We start from the raw sequence: 21621 nt of genomic DNA on the forward strand, positions 1-21621 counted from the left end.
ATATAATATAATTTCATGCCATTCTTTGCTTTTTCTTATTTCAATTACATTTCTTTAATTATTATAATATTCATGATAATTTTAATATTTTCAACAAGTAATTCATTTATAGCGTAAATGATTTGAAATTATGCCACAAAAATAAAACATTCATTATTCAAGTATAAGTTTTGTAATTGAACCGTTTACAACCTGTGACCCGCATCACAAAAGATCTTTAACGTCAAAATAATATGAAAACTGATTAAAGTGAAAAATGATCATATTGTTTGACAGGGAGTTACCACTTGGTATTAGAAAATAGAACCATGCTTTTGTTTTAAAAAAAGATACATATTATTACTTCATATTACTTTTATAAAGTTGCAGATTTCTATCACTCGGTTTCATTTTTAAATACTTGCATTATAATGTTATTAAATGTTATATATTTAGTCCCTTGTATGTTTCATTTTGAATATTTATTTGTTTTGTTCCCTTTGAAATTTATTTTTTTACAGTGGACAGGAGCACAGATGAATTGCAGTGGCTGTTAGATCTGGTCCAGAATGATGGTGTACCCTACATAAGGTTAGTCTTGTTAAAACATTTTCAGCTAAGGCAGAAACCTTGTGAACTTTTAAGAATTGAACTGGAGAAATAATATCAGAATTAATACACAATTCGAGGTTGATTTAAAAACGGTATTTTGAAATTGTTTAATACAACATTTTCCCCTGATTATTATTTTGCATGATAATTTATATTTTAAATTTCTAATTCATAGTTTACTTCAAACTTTATTATATTTAAAGCAGCTCTACTTGTTTACTTTAAATATGTTTCTTTGCGCAGAATTATATTTACATTTTGTGGGAATCACATCAGAAGATAAAACATAAGGAATTATCTTCAGAATTGGCACACAGTAAACGTAAAATAAACCAGGGAAGAGTGCAGACAGTGCCAAGAATATGCAGAAATAACTGAATATGCTTGTCTGTTCTGAGTACAATGAGACCCATAAAAAAATATATAGTAAAAACGAATCAAAAAGAAAATAAGAAAATTGCACAAAACTTCCCCCTTTTCAGATTGTGACTATTCTTCATCTAAATATATCTTTCCTCCAAGTCTATAATTTCTAAAGTATTCAAAAATCTGTCAATTTTTTGCCTTTAGTAAACTTAACAACTTTGGAATATTGTACTCAATTATGCCATGAGATATAATATTCCAAAGATTCACAATTCTCTAAGCAAAGAGTTTTCCCTATCATTTTTAAAATTCTGACTCACTTTTACTTTGATCTTCCAGTACTTAACTTTACAGTGGGGACCATCTTTCTAAATCTATTCCTGCCAAAAGCAATTTTCCTCCTCTTTACTAAATGAATGACTCCCTTATACTCTGAATGAAATTACTTCTCATCCTTTTAAACTTCAGTGGGCATAAAATGATCTCTTCTTTATCAGGCAAATCATGATGCCAGAAATAAAGGCCAATTATTTTCCACTCATGCACAGTAGTCGTCTATGCGCCCATGTTGAAGAGCTTTTCAAGCTTTTTTTGAAGAGCTGTTGAATTAGTCCCACTCTCTGACTCTTTTGACAGTTGTGTGCATTTTCTTTCTTGAAATAATTATTCAAATCCCTTTGAAGGTTCCTGTAGAATTTCTGCCTTCTGTGCGACGTATTCTAGGTTCTTTCTTCATCTTGGCCTCTCCTTCCATTGTGTTAAATCTGAGTCTTCTGCTTACCTATCTTCATGCCCCAGCTCCTCCAATGACTACAGACTGGTGGGGCTGACTTCACACATGAAGTCCCTGGAGAGTCTGATGCTCACTCATCTGCGACCCCTGGTTAAACCCTACCTGGACCCCAAACAAAGATGGGGGTTGAGGACGCCATCATCCACCTGCTCCATCGTTCCTATGCTCACCAGGATAAGTCGGGAAGCATTGTGAGAGTCATGTTTTTGACTTCTCCAATGCTTTCAACACCATCTGCCGGCACTGCTCGGGAGCAAACTGCAGAAGATGTGGGCAGATGCTCCATTGGTGTCCTGGACAACCACAATATGTCAGGCTACAGAACTGTATCTCGGACGGAGGTGAGCAACACAAGGGACGGTCCTCTCTCCCTGTTCACCATCTCCAGCTCGGATTTCAGATATAACTCGGTCTCCTGGCACCTGCAGATGTTTTCAGCTGAATCTGCAATTGTGGGCTGCATCAGTGAGGAGAGGGAAGCTGAATACAGAGGTGTAGTCAAATACTTTGTTGAGTGGTGTGGGCTGAATCACCTGCAGCTCAACACCGACAAGACTAAGGAGTTAGTAGTGGACTTTAGGAGGAGAGAAACACTCCTGTCCCCTGTCTCCATCAATGGTGTGGATGTGCAGTTTACCAGGGAGTACAAATATCTTGGTATGTACCTGAACAGTAAACTGGGCTGGTCCAGGAACGCTGAGGCCCTGTACAGGAAGGGACAGAGCTGGCTGTACTTTTTGAGAAGGCTCTGCTCCTTCAATGTCTGCAGTAAGATGCTGCAGATGTTCTACCAATTGTTGGTGGCCAGTGCCATCTTCTTCGCTGCAGCGTGCTGGGGCAGCAGGGCGAAGGCTGCGGACGCCAGTAGGATCAACAAACTCATCAGGAAGGCTGGCTCCGTCCTGGGGGCGAAGTTGGATTCATGGGAGGTGGTCTTGGAGGGCAAAATGCTCCTCAAACTGCGGAGCATCCTGGACAATACAGCTCACCCACTCCATGACACACTGGTCAACCTGAGGAGTACCTTCAGCAACAGACTGGTTCCACCAAGATGCAGGACTGAACGCCACAGGAGATCCTTCTTTCCTGTGGCTATCAAACTTTACAACACCTCCCCCTTTTGTCGTGGGGTAGACTGAGACTGACACCCCTTCCCCCTCCTTCCCAATCTTTGCACATCCCCAATCCTTTCCACTTGTCTGTGGAATTCTCTGCAACAGAAGGTAGTTGAGGCCAGTTCATTGGCTATATTTAAGAGGGAGTTAGATGTAGCCCTTGTGGTTAAAGGGATCAGGGGGGTATGGAGAGAAGGCAGGTACAGGATACTGAGTTGGATGATCAGCCATGATCATATTGAATGGCTGTGCAGGCTCGAAGGGCCGAATGGCCTACTCCTGCACCTATTTTCTACGTTTCTATGTCACTTTAATTTTAGGTTTCATGCATTTTGTGTTTTTATGACTATTGGCAGATCAATTTCCCTCCTGCGATAAATAAAATTATCGTATCGTAAGAATAATTTCTCTTTTATGTTATAAAAGCCTTTGCGATTTGATCACCTTAAGATCTTTACATTTTCAGAAATTGATTCCTTTATTCAAGAATTGATAACAATGGAATGCATATTTGTTGGGAAATATCTTCTTAAAAAAAGATGTATCAGTGTTTCTCACATTTTCAATCAGATTAAAAATGTGAGAAACACTGATACATCTTTTTATTTCCCAACAAATATGCATTCCATTGTTATCAATTTTTGAAAAAAGGAATCAATTTCTGAAATTTCACTTTGTGGGATCGAGGAAGGTTCGAATTTTTTTGTTTTTGTTTTTTTTTGCTCCTTTGTTATCATTCATGATTATTCAAATTCTTATTCTTCGAAGCCAAAAGTATTTTTTACTACTACCCTTATGCCATCGTGGTTTCATTTCCTCTTCTCCATTTGTAAAGGTCAAGTACCATGGAAAATTTAATTATTTAACTTGGTCTTCATCTATGTTCTCATGACAGCTACAACACTGGATTTATGTCTCCACAGATACTGAATGTCTCCAACGTGGTTTATTTTTATTATAGTTTTCCCTGTTGTTATTATATTTTGTGTTTTTTAGATTTTTTGTTATTTTTCATTTTAAAAGCCTCTTTTTTGGGGGTACTCTTTTTTTGATTTTTTTTAAACCGATCATCCATACTAGTCTGTGATTATATTTTTGCTCCCAAACTAGCCTTTTGCTCTTTCTGATCCTGATGACATAATTGCCTTATTCACTCCACTGCTTGAAAAGCTGACTTTTGCTGTATTGTTTACACCTCCTCCAGGTGAAGAAGCAAGTGGTATTTTATTTAACATTTTAATGGATAGGGTGAGAGAGATTAGGCAAGAATAATAAAAGAGAAATGGAAGAATAAGCTGGAAATGAGTAGAGTGAAAATGAAAAGGAAGGGAAGGAGCAGAAAAAAGTCAGAGTAAGCACAACTACCAGGCTGACCCGCTACCTTTAAAAAAATGTTGCACTTGGTGGCCACTATTTTTCGGATTAAAGAATCTGCAATATTCAACGAAATTGTCACCCATTTGTCAAAAACATCTTGTCTGCTCTTGTTTTCATCATACTTTACGGTTTTAAAAATCAGCGCCAGGAAAAGTACTGCTTTTCTTCATTGCAAGGGTTTAATTATTTTATCATTTCGTCCTTGATGGGATTAAAAACCAACATAAATCTTAGTAAAATTATTCCAATACAAAAATTAATTATCATACATTAGAAAGGAGCAACGTTTTCTGATTCACATGCAAATTTCTTGTGGAATTTGTTCAAGTATGTTTTTGACAGTTTTTCTGAACTGAGCAGGCCCTTGTTTAATTTGGATTGGTCCCGTTTCTTTTGTACTACTGACGTATACCTGCAGAATTAGTCTTCAGCCTCACAGGCCAGGTAGGTTTTCTAAACAGGAAAGGGAATAACCAATTAGTTATGTATTATGTATTTGCTAAGGTTTATGTATTTTATTAATGTATAATAAATGGTCTATTCCAAAATTGAGGGACATCTCTTGTAACCAAAATAAAAATTAAAAAGTGTTCCAAAGTGAAGTGAAAGGATTCTCTGTCTCATCCCTCAGACTTGTAGATGTTTGAAACTCCAAAAACCCTTTGGCCCAAGTGATTGAATGTTTATGTCTGGAAAGTGATTTAAGAAAGTAAACCTGACACTGAGAAGAAAATTTCTTTTTTTTAAAAGGCCGTCCAGAAGTGGATGAGGAAATGGGAAAATAACAAACTGGGACTAATATCAAACACAGAAAATTGGAGAACATCTCAGAGAAAAATGAAGGGGCTGGAGGGTGAGGGACACTGAACTTTTCAGGGAACTGAGAATTGCGAAAGTAATGACTAAACATTTGTTTAGAAGGAAAGGTTAACAATTAGCAGACAGGGAAAAGAAGGATATCTTGCTTTTACTCGATCTATTTTAACTGATTCGAGTCATGACAAAGCATCTTCCAACCACTGAAGCACTTTGTGTAGGAAAGATCTGCAGATGCTGGTTTAAATCGAAGGTAGACACATAATGCTGGAGTAACTCAGCGGGTCAGGCAGCAACACTAGAGAGAAGGAATGGGCTCTTTGTAAGTGTAGACGTTGCAATAATGGAACCTTTCGAGTCGATTGTCACACAGCAGGATCCCACAAACAACAATCTGATAATGACCAGATAATCTGTTTATATATTTGTGATTGGGGGACTAGATGTTGGCAAGGAATTGGGATTGAAATATTTCATAGAAAAAATAAATAGGTGCAGGAGTAGGCCATTCGGCCCTTCGAGCCAGCACCACCATTCAATACGATCTTGGCTGATCATCTAAAATCAGTACCCTGTTCCTGCTTGGGAAGAAGCTGCCTTAAGTATAAATGTTCAGGCTTTCAAGCTCAAATCTTCTCCCAGAGAGTAGAAGATCAGAAAACATGAAGTTCATGGAATAAACAGTATACTGGAATGATAGATACAACAACTAATACAGAACAGCAAAATGGTGCAAAGATGGTAGTGCGATATGAAATTATTCCATAAAACACTTAAATGCAATAATTAAATATTCAAATGAGGTAGAGGTAACAGTTTACGTAAAGAGGGTGTGAAAGACATGATTGGTTCAGGAGTCAGATAGCAATTGGGAAGAAGCTGCCTTAAGTATAAATGTTCAGGCTTTCAAGCTCAAATCTTCTCCCAGAGAGTAGAAGATCAGAAAAGGGAATGATCAGGGGGACGGGCATCCTTGATGATACTTTCAGCTTTCCTGATGTAATGCACCTTGAAGATGCACTAGATGGAAGGTGATTCGATGATCAGGAAATGGAAGGACGCATGGGACAAGTATAGGCATCTAGGATCAAGTGCATCCCTAGAGGAGTTTCGGAAACTGCGGAGCACATGCAAGAAAGAAAACAGGAAGGCAAAAAGGAGCGGGAAATTGGTCTGGCTATCTAAGAGATTGATAAGAATATTAAGGAAAAGAGAGAAATCCAAAGAGATTTCATATTAGGGAAAGACGGTGACTAGAGAGAAAATATGGTCCACAGAAACCAAAATGGTCATGTCTGTGTGAAGCCTCAGGAGATGGGCAAAGTCCTCATTAAGGCCTTTGACAAGGTTCCTCATGGAAGGTTGGTTAAGAAGGTTCAATGGTTGGGTATTAATTGTGGAGTAGCAAGATGGATTCAACAGTGGCTGAATGGGAGATGCCAGAGAGTAATGGTGGATGGTTGTTTGTCAGGTTGGACGCCAGTGACTAGTGGGGTGCCACAGGGATCTGTGTTGGGTCCACTGTTGTTTGTCATGTACATCAATGATCTGGATGATGGTGTGGTAAATTGGATTAGTAAGTATGCAGATGATACTAAGATAGGTGGGGTTGTGGATAATGAAGTAGATTTTCAACGTCTACAGAGAGATTTAGGCCATTTGGAAGAGTGGACTGAAAGATGGCAGATGGAGTTTAATGCTGATAAGTGTGAGGTGCTACATCTTGGCAGGACAAATCAAAATAGGACGTACATGGTAAATAGTAGGGAATTGAAGAATGCAGGTGAACAGATGGATCTGGGAATAACTGTGCACAGTTCCCTGAAAGTGGAATCTCATGTAGATAGGGTGGTAAAGAAAACTTTTGGTGTGCTGGCCTTTATAAATCAGAGCATTGAGTATAGATGTTGGGATATAATGTTAAAATTGTACAAGGCATTGGTGAGGCCAATTCTGGAGTATGGGGTACAATTTTGGTCGCCTAATTATAGGAAGGATGTCAACAAAATAGAGAGAGTACAGAGGAGATTTACTAGAATGTTGCCTGGGTTTCAGCAACTAAGTTACAGAGAAAGGTTGAACAAGTTAGGGCTTTATTCTTTGGAGCGCAGAAGGTTAAGGGGGGACTTGATAGAGGTCTTTAAAATGATGAGAGGGATAGACAGAGTTGACGTGGATAAGCTTTTCCCACTGAGAGTAGGGAAGATTCAAACAAGGGGACATGACTTGAGAATTAAGGGACAGAAGTTTAGGGGTAACATGATGGGGAACTTCTTTACTCAGAGAGTGGTGGCTGTGTGGAATGAGCTTCCAGGGAAGGTGGTGGAGGCAGGTTCGTTTTTATCATTTAAAAATAAATTGGATAGTTATATGGACGGGAAAGGAATGGAGAGTTATGGTCTGAGCGCAGGTATATGGGACTAGGGGAGAATACGTGTTCGGCACGGACTAGAAGGGTCGAGATGGCCTGTTTCCGTGCTGTAATTGTTATATGGTTATATGGTTATTAAGTATTTCTTCTTTGTTTTTACTGTGGAGATAGACGTGAGTCTGGGGAACTTGGGACAGTTAATGGGAATGTATTGAGCATAGTCAATACAATGGTCAAGAAGATGCTGAATGTCCTAAGGCTAAAGAGGTAGACTGATTTCCCCAACGTGTTCAGTTATATCTGCGGGATGCTAGAGAAGAAATTGTTGGTGCTCTGACTGAGATATATGAATCATCATTAGATATGGGTGAGGTGCCCGAAGACTGGAGGGTGTCTGATGTTATGCCTCTATTTCAGAAGATCTGCATGGCCAAACCTGGGAGCTGTAGACTAGAGAGCCTAACATCTGTGGTTCGCAGGTCACTGGAGAGGTTCTGTGGGATAATATATGCATTTGGTGTAAACCAGCATCTGCAGTTCCTTCGATATTAGGTTGTTGAAGGTTAAGCTGTTGTCCAGGTGATCCAGTGCTGAATGTAGTGCAAGGGAGATACCTCTCTATATCTATTTATCCTTACACAAATTGCAAGGTGATGAGGTTGCATTTGAAATATACTAGCAGACGGAACGCCCCCAAGTAATCGGGCACCATTGTCTCTTTTAGGACACAAACTGCTAGTTACACTGTGGAGACCATAAAATTGACATGTCATTAAAATTGACAAGCTTTGATCGACATTAGCCTTTAGTATTTTCAGCTTGCAGTAACAAAAATACATTTTTAACTGTTAAAAATAATTTTGTACTCTCAGCAGAGTAGTCCCTTACTTGGTTATTGCAGACGATCGGCAATAACAGACATCAGTTCCGAGTTTCATAGTTTCGCTTCTTGATGGTTTTCGACCACATGATGGAGATCCCTCTGGACGCGCCTTTCCAGACAGGACAAGGCGAAGCAGACTATTTTTAGGGCACCTTTTCTAGCCCCTTCCCAGTTCAGGGTGAGCAGAGTGGATCGTAAATAAGGCTGCTCAGACATGAATACTGCTACCGAACAACTTTCCTGCTTCTATCCAAAGTTGAGCGATTGAATCAAGTTTTCACTGCTCCTGTGCCGTTCTTGACTAGGAACTTCCAGCCATCATGTGGCCTGCTCCCTTCCCCGATCGCCGAAAGTCATGAGAAGTTTTGTACTGTTCACAGAATGAAGATACCAGTGCATGTGTTTGTTTAACGTGGACTTGATGTTGCACTCCAAGAAGCACACGGTCCTTCACAAATCAATCAACTAATTCCAATGGCAAGGAAACTAAGACAATTGGAGCTGATCGATCTGTTGCAGCCTTGATCCGCCTTCACAGCCGTTGAGTTCAAGATAACTTTGTCCGCCTGGTCCGCCGTTGAGGTCTTGTAGGTTGGATTGTTCTTAGTCTGGACCCTCATCCTCGACCTTACCGCCATGTGTGGTGCTTCCGACGGCATCGCTCTCGGAATCATGGTGGCACGCAAGCCTCTTCACCACAACAAGGTCCGAAGAGATATCCAAAAAGTCTAGGTATCCCTAGACTCGGCATCAAGGGAACTCTTATGGGACGTCCGATCCACCTATGGATGTCCTGAAAAGTACATTCAAATCCTGAGACTCCTCCACGATGACATGCTTGCCATAGTCAACTGTGAGCCGTTTCAAGTCAGATCAGGAGTGAAACAGGGATGCGTGATTTCCCCAACACTTCACCATCTTCATTGCGACAACCATCCACATCTTGCAGGACGACCTACCCCCAGGAATCAAAATCGTTTTCAGAACAGATGGCAGACTTTACAATCCTGCCCACTCAAGTCCAAAACGAAGACATCCATGAGCTCCCTCATCGAGTTCCAATACGCAGATGACAACTGTGTTGCAGCTCTCTCAGAATATCATCTGCAACAGATCCTGACTGCCTTCAACAATGCATACACAAAACTTGGACATACCATCAACTCCAAGAAGACTCAGGTTATCTACCAATCGTCACCAACTGAGACAAATCGGAAAGAACCGTCAATTCAACTTGGTGAAACAACCCTGGAAAATGTGGATCACTTTCCGTGCCTTGGAAGTTCTCCAATGTCGATCTTGATGACGAGATACAACATAGTCCAAAATATTAGTGTACAGGCAGTGGTGATTCCAACGCTCCTGTGTGCATCAGAAACATGGACAGCATACCAACGCCATCTGAAAACACTTGAAAAGTTGCATCAACGATGTCTTCGAAGCAGCTTAAATATCTGCTGGGAAGACAGAAGAACCAACTTCATTTGCGTGCTGAATGAAGCAAAAACATCGAGCATCGAAGCCTTTGTCATCAAGAACCAACTAAGATGGGTCGGTCATGTTGATCGGATAGAAGACGAGCGTCTACCAAAGCAGACCATCTACTCCCAGCTTAAAGAAGGCAAACGTAAAAGAGGCGGACAAAAGAAGAGATTCAAAGATGCCTTAAAAGCCAGCATGAAGAAATGTGAAATCGACAATTGGGAAACCAATGCCAAGGACAGGAAATTGGTGAACCATCATCCAAGAAGGAACAGCGACCTTCGAAGCCAAGAGATGTGCAGAATTAGAAGAAAAGAGAAGAAAATGGAAAGAGAGGCAGGTACATCTGCCATCTGGAATTACCTGTCTGAAATGCCGAAGAATTTTCAAAGCCATGATTGGACTCATAAGCCACCTGAGAGTCCATAGAAACAACAGAACGTAGATCATCATCCTCAACCTCAAGGGATAGCCACGACGACGACTGTAGACGGGTTTAAGGGGATGGGTTTTCAAAAATGAGTAAATTAAAGATTCAACAAAGTGACATGTTTTGCACAACAGGGCAGGAGATGCAAGGTAGAGGTTGCAGTGGTTGGCTGTATTGAAGAAAATAAACACATTTGTGTGTGGGCGGGGGGGGGGGTGGGTGTGTGTGTGTGGTGGGGGAGGGGTGTGTTGGCGGGGGGGGGGGTGTGGGGGGAGAGGGGTGTGGGCTGGGGGGGAGTTGGGGGAGTGAACTCTGAGAAAAGAGGGGGGAAGAGCCGTGGGGGAGAGGGGGGCATCACGGGGAAGGAGCCAGCGAGGGGGACCAGAGGGGTAGTGACAGGCACGTGCCGTGAGTATTTACTCAGGGTAGGCAGTCAGACGGCTTTAAAAAAAACTTAAACCGCGCATGCGCAGATTGTTCTCTCCGTAAAAATAAAAATAAAGACAGTAACAATTTAATTTGTTCAAGGCTTCCAAGTCTCCTTTATTCTGAATTACTGAATGGGTGGGGGGGGGGGGGGGGGGGGGTTAAGGGTGATGCCAGGTGGAGAGATGGTGGGAAAAATGGGAGTACAGGGAAAAGTTGAATCAGTTGTCATCTTATTGAATGACAACACTTGTTCAAGGGACCAATTGGGGGGAGAGTTCCTTTCACAGCGTGTGGAGAGTCTGTGCCAGGGGTAAAGTTGCGGGGAAGGCAGGAGTGTTGAGAAGGAGGGGGTCGGGGATAATGCCAGTAACTCACTCACGCATTGCAGCCGAGGATAGAAGCAGCTCGGGTGGCTGCGAGCGGCCGCCGGGACCCGACAGCAGAACTGGCCGCCACGTCAGCGCCTTCTGCCGGCCCGCTCACCTTTGGTGCCGCTCACAGCCACCCGAGCTACTTTCTCCCCCCCGCCCGCCTCGATGTGGTGGCTCCGTGCAAGGAGCGTCGCAAGTGGGTTACTGGCATGATCCATATCCCCTCCTTCACAATGCTCCTGCTCTCCTCGCAACTTTACCCCGGGCCAGTCTCCCCAAACGCTGTGAAAGGAATCCCCCCCCCCACCCCGGGAAATACGGTATTTAAAAACATATTGCACCAAGAAATGTACTTACCACATTATTGGTACACAAACTCCATTCTTCTCTCTTTGTTTCCTAAGATACTCTTAAGATAATGACAATCCATTTTTGAAAAACCCACCAAGAAACTGGCGCTGCGCATGCACAGAGACTGCTGTACAGTAAAGGCAGAATTTCAGCTGCCTTCGGCCCCGCTTGTCATTGACGGCTTGAAGCAGCGCTGACGGCACGTGGGCTGCACAGACCTTTCCATGTTACAAGTGCTGCAGATGAAAGGCACGGAGAATTATGCCTACCTAAGAGATCGATCTCTTAGATAGGCATAATTCTCCCATGCCTTTACTATTTATATTTAGTAATTACCATTTTATAATTTTAGTCAGGGTAGGCAGTGCCTACCTTGCCTACCCTGACTGCACGTGCCTGGGTAGTGGCTGAATTGACGGTGCGATGGGGTCTCACATCAGTCACTGGTCGTTCTCCGCCGGGTTCAGAGTCTCCGCTTTCCGATTGGCGCCATTGGCGACAATTCCAACTCTGGGCTGGGCTCGGTCTCCGACTCTGGGCTCGGTCTCCGACTGGGCTCGGCCTCTGACTCTGGGCCGGGCCTCTGACTCTGGGCCGGGCCTCTGACTCTGGGCCGGGCCTCTGACTCTGGGCCGGGCCTCTGACTCTGGGCCGGGCCTCCGACTCTGGGCCGGGCCTCCGACTCTGGGCCGGGCCTCCGACTCTGGGCCGGGCCTCCGACTCTGGGCCGGGCCTCCGACTCTGGGCCGGGCCTCCGACTCTGGGCTGGGCTTGGCAGGGTCTCCGACGCTGGGTTGAGTCCGGTCTCTGACGCTGGGCTGCTTGGGGCTGGGTCGCTTAGGGTCCCTCCGAAAATTGTGTCCCGTTGGAAACCTCCGCCGGCCATCCTCAGCTCCAGTAAAGACGTGATGGCGCAGGAAGGGACGGACCGTCCTGGGGAGTGACGGGAAGAGACTAATCCGCGCGGCGCTGACTGGCGGGAGAAGAGATCGATCTGCGCACGCGCGGTTTTTAAGATTTTTTAAACCCGCTAACTTTTACGACATTCAGAACGAAACTTGGTGCACTAGCAGCACAGGTGAACGGCGAGTGAACTGGCGAAAAATCGTAGCGCTATCGCGAAACGTTTTTGCGCAAATAGAAAGACCGTGCAACCCGGAAGATAACAAGATCAAAGTTTTAGTTACGTATTTATTTTATTTATTTATTTATTTATTTATTCCGAACAAGTAAAGACATTAACGACATTAATATTAACAAAATCGAAATTATCAAACAATTGGACATTACAATCAATATTTACAAAGCAATGAGAAGAACAAAATCAAAGTTCCAATGTCCAACTCTGTGTCTGTACAAGCTCGAAAAGGAGTGAGAAGAAGAATAACTTATTAAATCTCACCACTTTTCCCCAACACTTCTACCATATTTAAAAATCAATTCATTACTAATAATAATACTACCCTAGGCAATTTCCCGTAATACCTACAGACATATATATACATACAACTATTATGTACATACAAACTTCATAACTGAAGTACCCAAACATAAGTAAACAATAGTAAAGCAATAGATAAACACTAACCCCCACTTGTCAACCATCCCCTCCATCCCTGTACCCCTTGAGAATTATTTTTTTATATATCATTTTAAAATGATTCATGTTTGTGCATTGCTTCAATTCCCCGTTCAATTTATTCCACACTCCTACTCCACAAACCGAAATACAAAAGGTTTTTCTAGTCGTACGGACTTTTTGTTTCTTAAAGTTAAATATTCCTCTTAAATTGTAACCCCCCACACGCTCGTTAAATAATTTTTGAATGTTTCCAGGTAAATTTTTATTTTTGGCCCTAAACATTATCTGAGCTGTTTTGAATGTAACCAAATCTTCTAATTTTAATAATTTTGACTCTAAAAATAATGGATTCGTATGACCCAGATACTTAGCATTATGGATAATACGAATTGCTCTTTTTTGCATCATGGTTAATGAGTGTATCGAATTTTTATAGTTATTACCCCAGACTTCTGCACAATAATTTAAGTAGGGTAAAATCAATGAACAATAAAGAATACGGAGTGATTTGTAATCCAGAGCTTGCTTGGCTTTGTATAATACAGAGATACTTTTTGACAATTTTAATTTTACATGTTTAATATGTGATTTCCAGCTTATTTTATCGTCAATTATAACCCCAAGAAATTTATTTTCATGTACTCTTTCAACTTCCACCCCATTTATCTTTATACTTACTAGTGTATTTATTCTACAATTACCAAATAACATTATTTTAGTTTTACTCAGATTTAATGAAATTTTATTCCTATCAAACCATATTTTCAATTTACCCATTTCTTTTATTATTTTATCCAATAGCTGTTTTAAATTTTCCCCAGAACAAAAAATATTTGTATCATCTGCAAACAAAACCAGCCTCAAGACATTGGACACATTACAAATATCATTTATGTACATGATAAATAATTTTGGGCCCAGCACTGACCCCTGTGGTACACCACACACAATGTCCAAGCATGTAGAATTATGACTACCCAGATTTACAAACTGTTGCCTGTTCCTTAAGTAGCTTTTAATCCAGTCCAGTACTATTCCTCTAATTCCATACCTCTCCAATTTTTTAATAAAATATCATGATTAATTGTATCAAATGCTTTTTTTATGTCAATAAATATCCCAGCTGCATATAATTTCTTATCAATGGCGTTTGTGATGTCTTCAATTAATTCTAGTATTGCAAGTGATGTTGATCTATTTGTTCTGAATCCATATTGACTTTCTGTGATTAATTTATTCTTTTCTACAAATTTGTCTAATCTATTATTAAACATTTTTTCTAATATTTTGGAAAATTGTGGGAGTAAGGAAACAGGTCTATAGTTTGTAAAATGATGCTTGTTCCCAGTTTTGTATATTGGTATTATTTTTGCTATTTTCATTTGAATTGGGAAAGTACCGGTTTGGAAGGATAAATTACAGATGAATGTTAAAGGTTTGGAGATCCCCTCAATGACCATCTTAACTAGCGACATGTCAATGTCGTTGAAATCGGTAGACTTTTTATTTTTACATGTTTTGACAATATCCAACAGTTCTTTTTCTTCTACTGCCGTAAGAAACATAGAGCAGGGATTTCTCTCCACTAAATTCTCAGGAGTTTCTCCAGATGTCCCTGAATCGGGGATTTGTTTAGCCAGGTCTGGTCCAATATTTACAAAAAAATTATTAAAACTATTAGCTATATCTTCCATATTGTAATTTTCCTTATCCTTATCAATAAAATACTTCGGGTAATTTGTTCTCCCCGGACCATTTCTGATAATGCTATTAAGTATGCTCCATATTCTTTTTATATTGTCTTTATTGTCATCTAATTTCTTCTTATAATAATCTTTCTTGCTTTCTCTTATGATGTAAGTTAATTTATTTTTATACTTTTTATATTTATTTTCTGTATCTTTAGTTCTCTCTCTTATAAAATCTCTGTATAGGGCATTTTTTTTTTTACAAGCATTTTGTAATCCCTTTGTAATCCATGGACATTTAGTATATTTTGATTTTCTATTATATTCTTTAATTGGACAATTTTTATCATATAATGACTTAAATATTGCAATAAATGTTTCATAAGCACTATCAATGTCTCTTTTTTGGTATATTATATCTCAGTTTTGTGCCAATAGATCCTTTTTTAGTGCAATGATAGCTTCCTCCGATCTCACTCGTCTATATTCTATTAATTTGTTTGGTTTGTTGTTCCTGTGGATATTATCATAAACTATAAAAACTGGCAGATGGTCACTTATATCATTAATTAATAATCCACTTACTATTTTATTTTCCACATCATTATTAAATATATTGTCAATGAGTGTAGCGCAATGGGAAGTAATTCTACTCGGTCTAGTGATTTTAGGAAATAGACTCATGCTGTACATAGTATTAATAAAATCTTCTGTAAGGTTGTGTTGATTAGGATTTAGTAGGTCAATATTGAAATCTCCACATAAAAACACTGATTTACTGCTTGTTGTTGAAAACATACTCTCCATCCAGCCCCTGAAGATTTCAATATTTGACCCCGGTGCCCTATATATACAACTAATGATTACATTTTTATTTCCACCATTAATTATTTCTATAGTTATACATTCGTGCAGATTGTCAACCACAGTTGTCATATTTTCTACTACCTTATAATTCAGAGTTGTATCCACATATAGTGCTACCCCTCCTCCCCCCTTATTTTTTCTATTGATGTAATTGAAATCATATCCGTCCATCTCAAAATCAATTCCCTTTTCCTGATTAATCCATGTTTCAGATATTGCGATGACATTGAATGGCTGTAAAATTTTTTGTAAATACTCTTTAATACTATTAAAATTCGCATAGAGGCTCCTGCTATTAAAGTGTATAATCGATAATTTGCCTTTTACATTAATATTCTGATTATACTGATCCTCTGTGTAGTAGCAGCAGATATTTTTGTCGTTGGAATTAAAGTAAAAATTATTGTCCGGGTCTATATCGTATTCCAAATCCTGTAAATTGTGATCGGTATATTCAAATGGTTGTAACTTCAGTTGTTTCTTTTCACTTATTATTTTAATTACTTGACTACCATTTCCAGATGTAAATGACTGAATTCCTTCAGTGTATGCCATAATTGCGTGTGTAACTAAATTTCACCTCACAATCCCGTTTTATGATCATTGGTATTTGTCCAGTTCTGCAATATCTCTAATAACCAGCACTTTGGCTTCCTCTGGTGTTCCATTTAATTTAATAAAGATTTTACAGTTTGCAGTCCAGGTATTTAGTATTTGTTTCTGTTTCTTAAGGTTTCGTGCTTGTCGGGCTATATCGGCATTTCGTTTTGTTAGGTGTTCATTCATAAATACTTTTGTTCCCTTCAACTGTCTTCCTTGTTTTAGGAGACTAACTTTATATTTTCTGTTGACAAACCTTATTATGATGGCTGGTTTGTCATCGCTATTTTTATCCTCTGGATTTTCTCCTGGGCAGGGGGTGACAAGCCTCGATGTTATCGCAGTCCAAGTGTATTCCTTTTGACTGCAGGAAGGCCGCCACCTGTTGCTCCGTGGAGCTTGTATCCATTGCCCCGGGCTCCCCCCCGCTGTCATCAGTCACCGCCCGTGCGTATGACCGGGGCTTTATACTGAGCCCGGTAATGATAACATTATTCGCTCTGGTGTACTGCTCCAGGTCCGCAACTCTGCTCTCCAGGAACACCAGTCGCCGGTCCTTTTCGGCGCTCTGGATCTGGAGAGCCTTTACCTCCGCCACCAGGTCGAGGATGGCTTTCTGCTGTTGTTTGACAGCAGAAATCTCCACCGTCATAAAATCCAGCGCTCTTTTTATTTCTTCGCCTTCCTCCGTTGTTATTGCCTTCTTCGGAGGCATGGCTGCCACTGGTTAGTCCTCCTACAAATATTACACAAAACTACGAAAACTACGAAATGCTCAGGTCCGTCGGCAGCGTTGCCACACTGCTACCGCTTCCCTGCCGCCATTTTGCTTTACGTATAGATGAACAGACAGACAGATTTGTTGTTCCACTTATTTATTTTGCCTTTTGATCTAGCCCTTTTCAGGACAATAAAGAGATGAAGTGTATAAATTCAGGATAGCAAATGCACAATCTCAGGTAGACAAAAATGCTGGAAAAACTCAGCGGGTGAGGCAGCATCTATGGAGCGAAGGAATAGGCGACGTTTCGGGTCGAGACCCTTCAGACTGATGTGGGGGTGGGGGCGGGAAGAAGAAAGGAAGAGGCGGAGACAGTGTGCTATGAGTCTTTCCAGGTGCGGCATAGGTTCACCTGCACCTCCTCCAACCTCATCTATTGCATCCGCTGCTCTAGGTGTCAGCTGCTCGACACCGGTGAGACCATGCGCAGGCTTGGCGATCGCTTCGCCCAACACCTCCGATCAGTTCGCAATAACCAACCTGATCTCCCGGTGACTCAGCACTTCCTCCCCCTCCCATTCCGAATCTGACCTTTCTGTCCTGGGCCTCCTCCATGGCCAGAGTGAGTCCCACCGCAAATTGGAAGAGCAGCACCTCATATTTCACTTGGGTAGTTTACACCCCAGCGGTATGAACATTGACTTCTCCAATTTCAGGTATTCCTTGCTTTCTCCCTCTATCCCTTCCCCAGCTCTCCCACAGCCCACTGTCTCCGCCTCTTTCTTCTTCCCCCCCCCACCACCACATCAGTCTGAAGAAGGGTCTCGACCCAAAAGGTCGCCTATTTATTCGCTCCATAGATGCTGGCTCACCCGCTGAGTTTCTCCAGCATTTTTGTCTACCTTAGATTTTTTTCCAGCATCTGCAGTTCTTTCTTAAAAATCTCTTCCCTTAAATTCCTTTTATAACTATATAACCATATAACAATTACAGCACGGAAACAGACCATCTCGGCCCTTCTAGTCCGTGCCGAACACTTATTCTCCCCTAGTCCCATCTACCTGCACTCAGCCATAACCCTCCATTCCTTTCCCGTCCATATACCTATCCAATTTATTTTTAAATGATAAAATCGAACCTGCCTCCACCACTTCCACTGGAAGCTCATTCCACACAGCTACCACTCTCTGAGTAAAGAAGTTCCCCCTCATGTTACCCCTAAACTTCTGTCCCTTAATTCTCAAATCATGTCCTCTTGTTTGAATCTTCCCTACTCTCAATGGAAAAAGCTTATCCACGTCAACTCTGTCTATCCCTCTCATCATTTTAAAGACCTCTATCAAGTCCCCCCTTAACCTTCTGCGCTCCAAAGAATAAAGACCTAACGTTCAACCTTTCTCTGTAACTTAGTTGCTGAAACCCAGGCAACATTCTAGTAAATCTCCTCTGTACTCTCTCTATTTTGTTGACATCTTTCCTATAATTTGGCGACCAAAATTGTACACCATACTCCAGAATTGGTCTCACCAATGCCTTGTACAATTTTAACATTACATCCCAACTTCTATACTCAATGCTCTGATTTATAAAGGCCAGCACACCAAAAGCTTTCTTTACCACCCTATCTACATGAGATTCCACCTTCAGGGAACTATGCAGTTATTCCTAGATCCCTCTGTTCAACTGCATTCCTCAATTTGCTACCATTTACCATGTACGTCCTATTTTGATTTGTCCTGCCAAGATGTAGCACCTCACACTTATCAGCATTAAACTCCATCTGCCATCTTTCAGCCCACTCTTCCAACTGGCATAAATCTCTCTGTAGACTTTGAAAATCTACTTCATTATCCACAACACCACCTATCTTAGTATCATCTGCATACTTACTAATCCAATTTACCACACCATCATCCAGATCATTGATGTATATGACAACCAACAGTGGACCCAACACGGATCCCTGAGGCACCCCACTAGTCACCGGCCTCCAACTTGACAAACAGTTATCCACCATTACTCTCTGGTATCTCCCATTCAGCCACTGTTGAATCCATCTTGCTACACTATTAATACCCAACAATTGAACCTTCTTAACCAACCTTCCATGTGGAACCTTGTCAAAGGCCTTACTGAAGTCCGTATAGACATCATCCACCCCTTTACCCTCATCAATTTCCCTAGTAACCTCTTCATAAAATTCAAGAAGATTAATCAAACATGACCTTCCAGGCACAAATCCATGTTGACTTCCTAATCAGACCCTGTTTACCCAGATGATTATATATATTATCTCTAAGTATCCTTTCCATTAATTTGCCCACAACTGATGTCAAACTAACAGGTCTATAATTCCTAGGTTTACTGTTAGAACCCTTTTTAAACAATGGCGCAACATGCGCAGTACGCCAATCTTCCGGCACCATTCCCGTTTCTAATGACATTTGAAATATTTCTGTCATAGCCCCTGCTATTTCTACACTAACTTCCCTCAATGTCCTAGGGAATATCCTGTCAGGACCTGGAGACTTATCCACTTTTATATTTTTCAAAAGTGTCAGTACTTCCTCTTCTTTGAATCTCATAGTTTCCATAGCTACTCTACTTGTTTCCCTTACCTCACATAATTCAATATCGTTCTCCTTGGTGAAGGATTTAAACAACGTTTTTCGGCTGTGCTAACTAAAAGTCTCATCCACCAGGCAATGCCTTCCAAATATTGGTCCTGTTGCAAGTTGGACTGTGCAAGTTTACTAATTTTTTTGTTTACTTTTTTCTTTGTTCTTTAAATTAACATAAGTTAAAGTGAGTTTATTACCATTATTCCCATTCATTCCATTCAACTGTGGTGAATATATGTAACCAAAACTCTATCCTTTTGTTTCACATCTTCACAGACATAAAATTTTGAATATGCTCAATAAAAATCCCCCTTTCACCAAGAATGCAGACTCATCCATGTGCACCGAGGCATTGGTGGACCAGCTCTGGAAACTAATGAACTCAGGTATGCATTTCCTACCGATGAGATAGTTACATGATTTTATTCGCTTATTTGTGTTCTGATCAATGAAAATCTATTATTCTAAACAATTATTCTAATGCACTTAAGAGTAAAAGTCAGAAGGATGCTGAGACCTCAGGCACAGTACTTCCTATCAGAAGCTATGATTGGGTAATTACTGACCACTGGCTTGCTATTGCCTTGTTCATCTACATTTGCTGAATTAGCATTGAACTACTAGCTTGGTTATCACAGAAAACAAAGTGGCAAAGAAACTCAAGATAGACACAAAGTGCTGGAGTAGCTCAGCGGGTCAGGCAGCATCTTTGGAGAAAAAGGATGGGCTATGTTTTGGCTCAGAACCCTTCTTCTCGGGTAACTCAGCAGTCAGGCTGCATCTGTGAAGGAAATGGACAGACCAGTCTGAAAAAGGATCCCGACTGTATGCACAATACCATTTTACCTAGCAATCTTGTCAAGTGTGGTGCACTGCTGCTGTTACAGCGTCAATCTTTTGATTAAAGGACATTTCTCCCTCGGACTGGTTGTTCTCAAATTGTTCCTTCAAGAATTTTGTAAGTTACTGGTTTCTGCAAATTCTCCAAATGTTTATAAGACTCAAGATCTTTAACCAATACAGTTTATCACTGACATGGTTAAAACAAAATATTTCTTACATTTGTTGTGAATTTACTAATTTCCAACACTCTGGTAGTGAAATGGTTATACTTTTTACTTGTTAACTGTGGCTTCTAATATGCCCAATAAAAATGTCAGTCACTGGGGCACCAGAAGTTCTGGCGAGGTTTAGCTTTCAGTTTTATGTTATGAAAGTCTGCTCCAGATGTTTTTTCTTTTAATGTAGCAACTTTCAAAGTAGTGGAAGTAGTTACTTTGAAGTCTGTTCAATTTTAGACATTAGTATTTTCTTTAGTTAATTTGATTGTTTCAAATCCCAACAAAATTAAAATTCAAGATTGAATGAAAAATGAATTTGTGCTTTAGTAATCTTAAAGCTGATTTGATTTAATGACCAAGCATAGCTTTTATGAATGCTTTAATTTGGCAAATCAACATAAAATGAAGAATCACTTTACTTTAATAATAATAATAATAATAATATTAATAATAATAATTATAATAATAATAATAATAATAATAATAATAGTAATAATAAGAATAATAAGAATAATAAGAATAAGTAAGAAGAGGTGAAATATAAAATTATTTAAGTCATTTAGCGGAAAGAGATGTGGTTGAATTTTTTTTTCTTATGTTCCCACCAACAATTCGCTGAACAGTGGTTTTGCTTCAATCATATTTGGCTGGTTAAAAGTAAATTATAACATGAGAAATTATAATAAGCAAAATAGTTTAAATATCTTTAATACTCTTGAAAATCCATGCACAACAACCAAGGCAGATAGACGGAAAAATATCGAACAGAAGTAGACATGCTTGGGCAAGTGGCATTTGCTATTGAGACCATATGTTCAAGATTTGCTCAACAGTGAAAAGTTACTCTAGTTCAATTTGAAGGTTTGTGAAAGTCACATATTGACTTCGCTTGTCAGGAAATCCTTCAGAGGGGTGAACCCCCGAAAAGCACCTGGTCCTGATGGTATACCCGGTCGTGTTCTAAAAACCTGTGCGGACCAACAGGCAGGAGTTTTTACGGACATTTTCAACCTCTCATTTCTGAGGTCTGAGATCCCCACCTGCTTTAAAAGGGCATCAATTATACCAGTGCCCAAGAAGAGTAAGGTGACGTGCCTCAATGACTA

At 40.4% G+C, this 21621-nt stretch overlaps 1 protein-coding gene across 3 annotated transcripts in view; it reads left to right on the forward strand.

The window, feature by feature from the left end:
* taf2 (TATA-box binding protein associated factor 2) overlaps positions 1 to 21621 on the forward strand; it is a 122450-nt gene that overhangs the window by 60134 nt on the left and 40695 nt on the right. For all 3 annotated transcript variants that reach the window (XM_033019192.1, XM_033019194.1, XM_033019193.1), the window contains exons 21-22: positions 501 to 570; positions 19731 to 19840. In XM_033019192.1, coding sequence (XP_032875083.1) covers positions 501 to 570; positions 19731 to 19840 — 180 coding nt within the window. The remainder of the gene's footprint in view (positions 1 to 500; positions 571 to 19730; positions 19841 to 21621) is intronic.

The sequence above is a fragment of the Amblyraja radiata genome, chromosome 4, assembly GCF_010909765.2.
Source record: "Amblyraja radiata isolate CabotCenter1 chromosome 4, sAmbRad1.1.pri, whole genome shotgun sequence".
Classification (NCBI taxonomy): Eukaryota; Metazoa; Chordata; class Chondrichthyes; order Rajiformes; family Rajidae; genus Amblyraja; species Amblyraja radiata.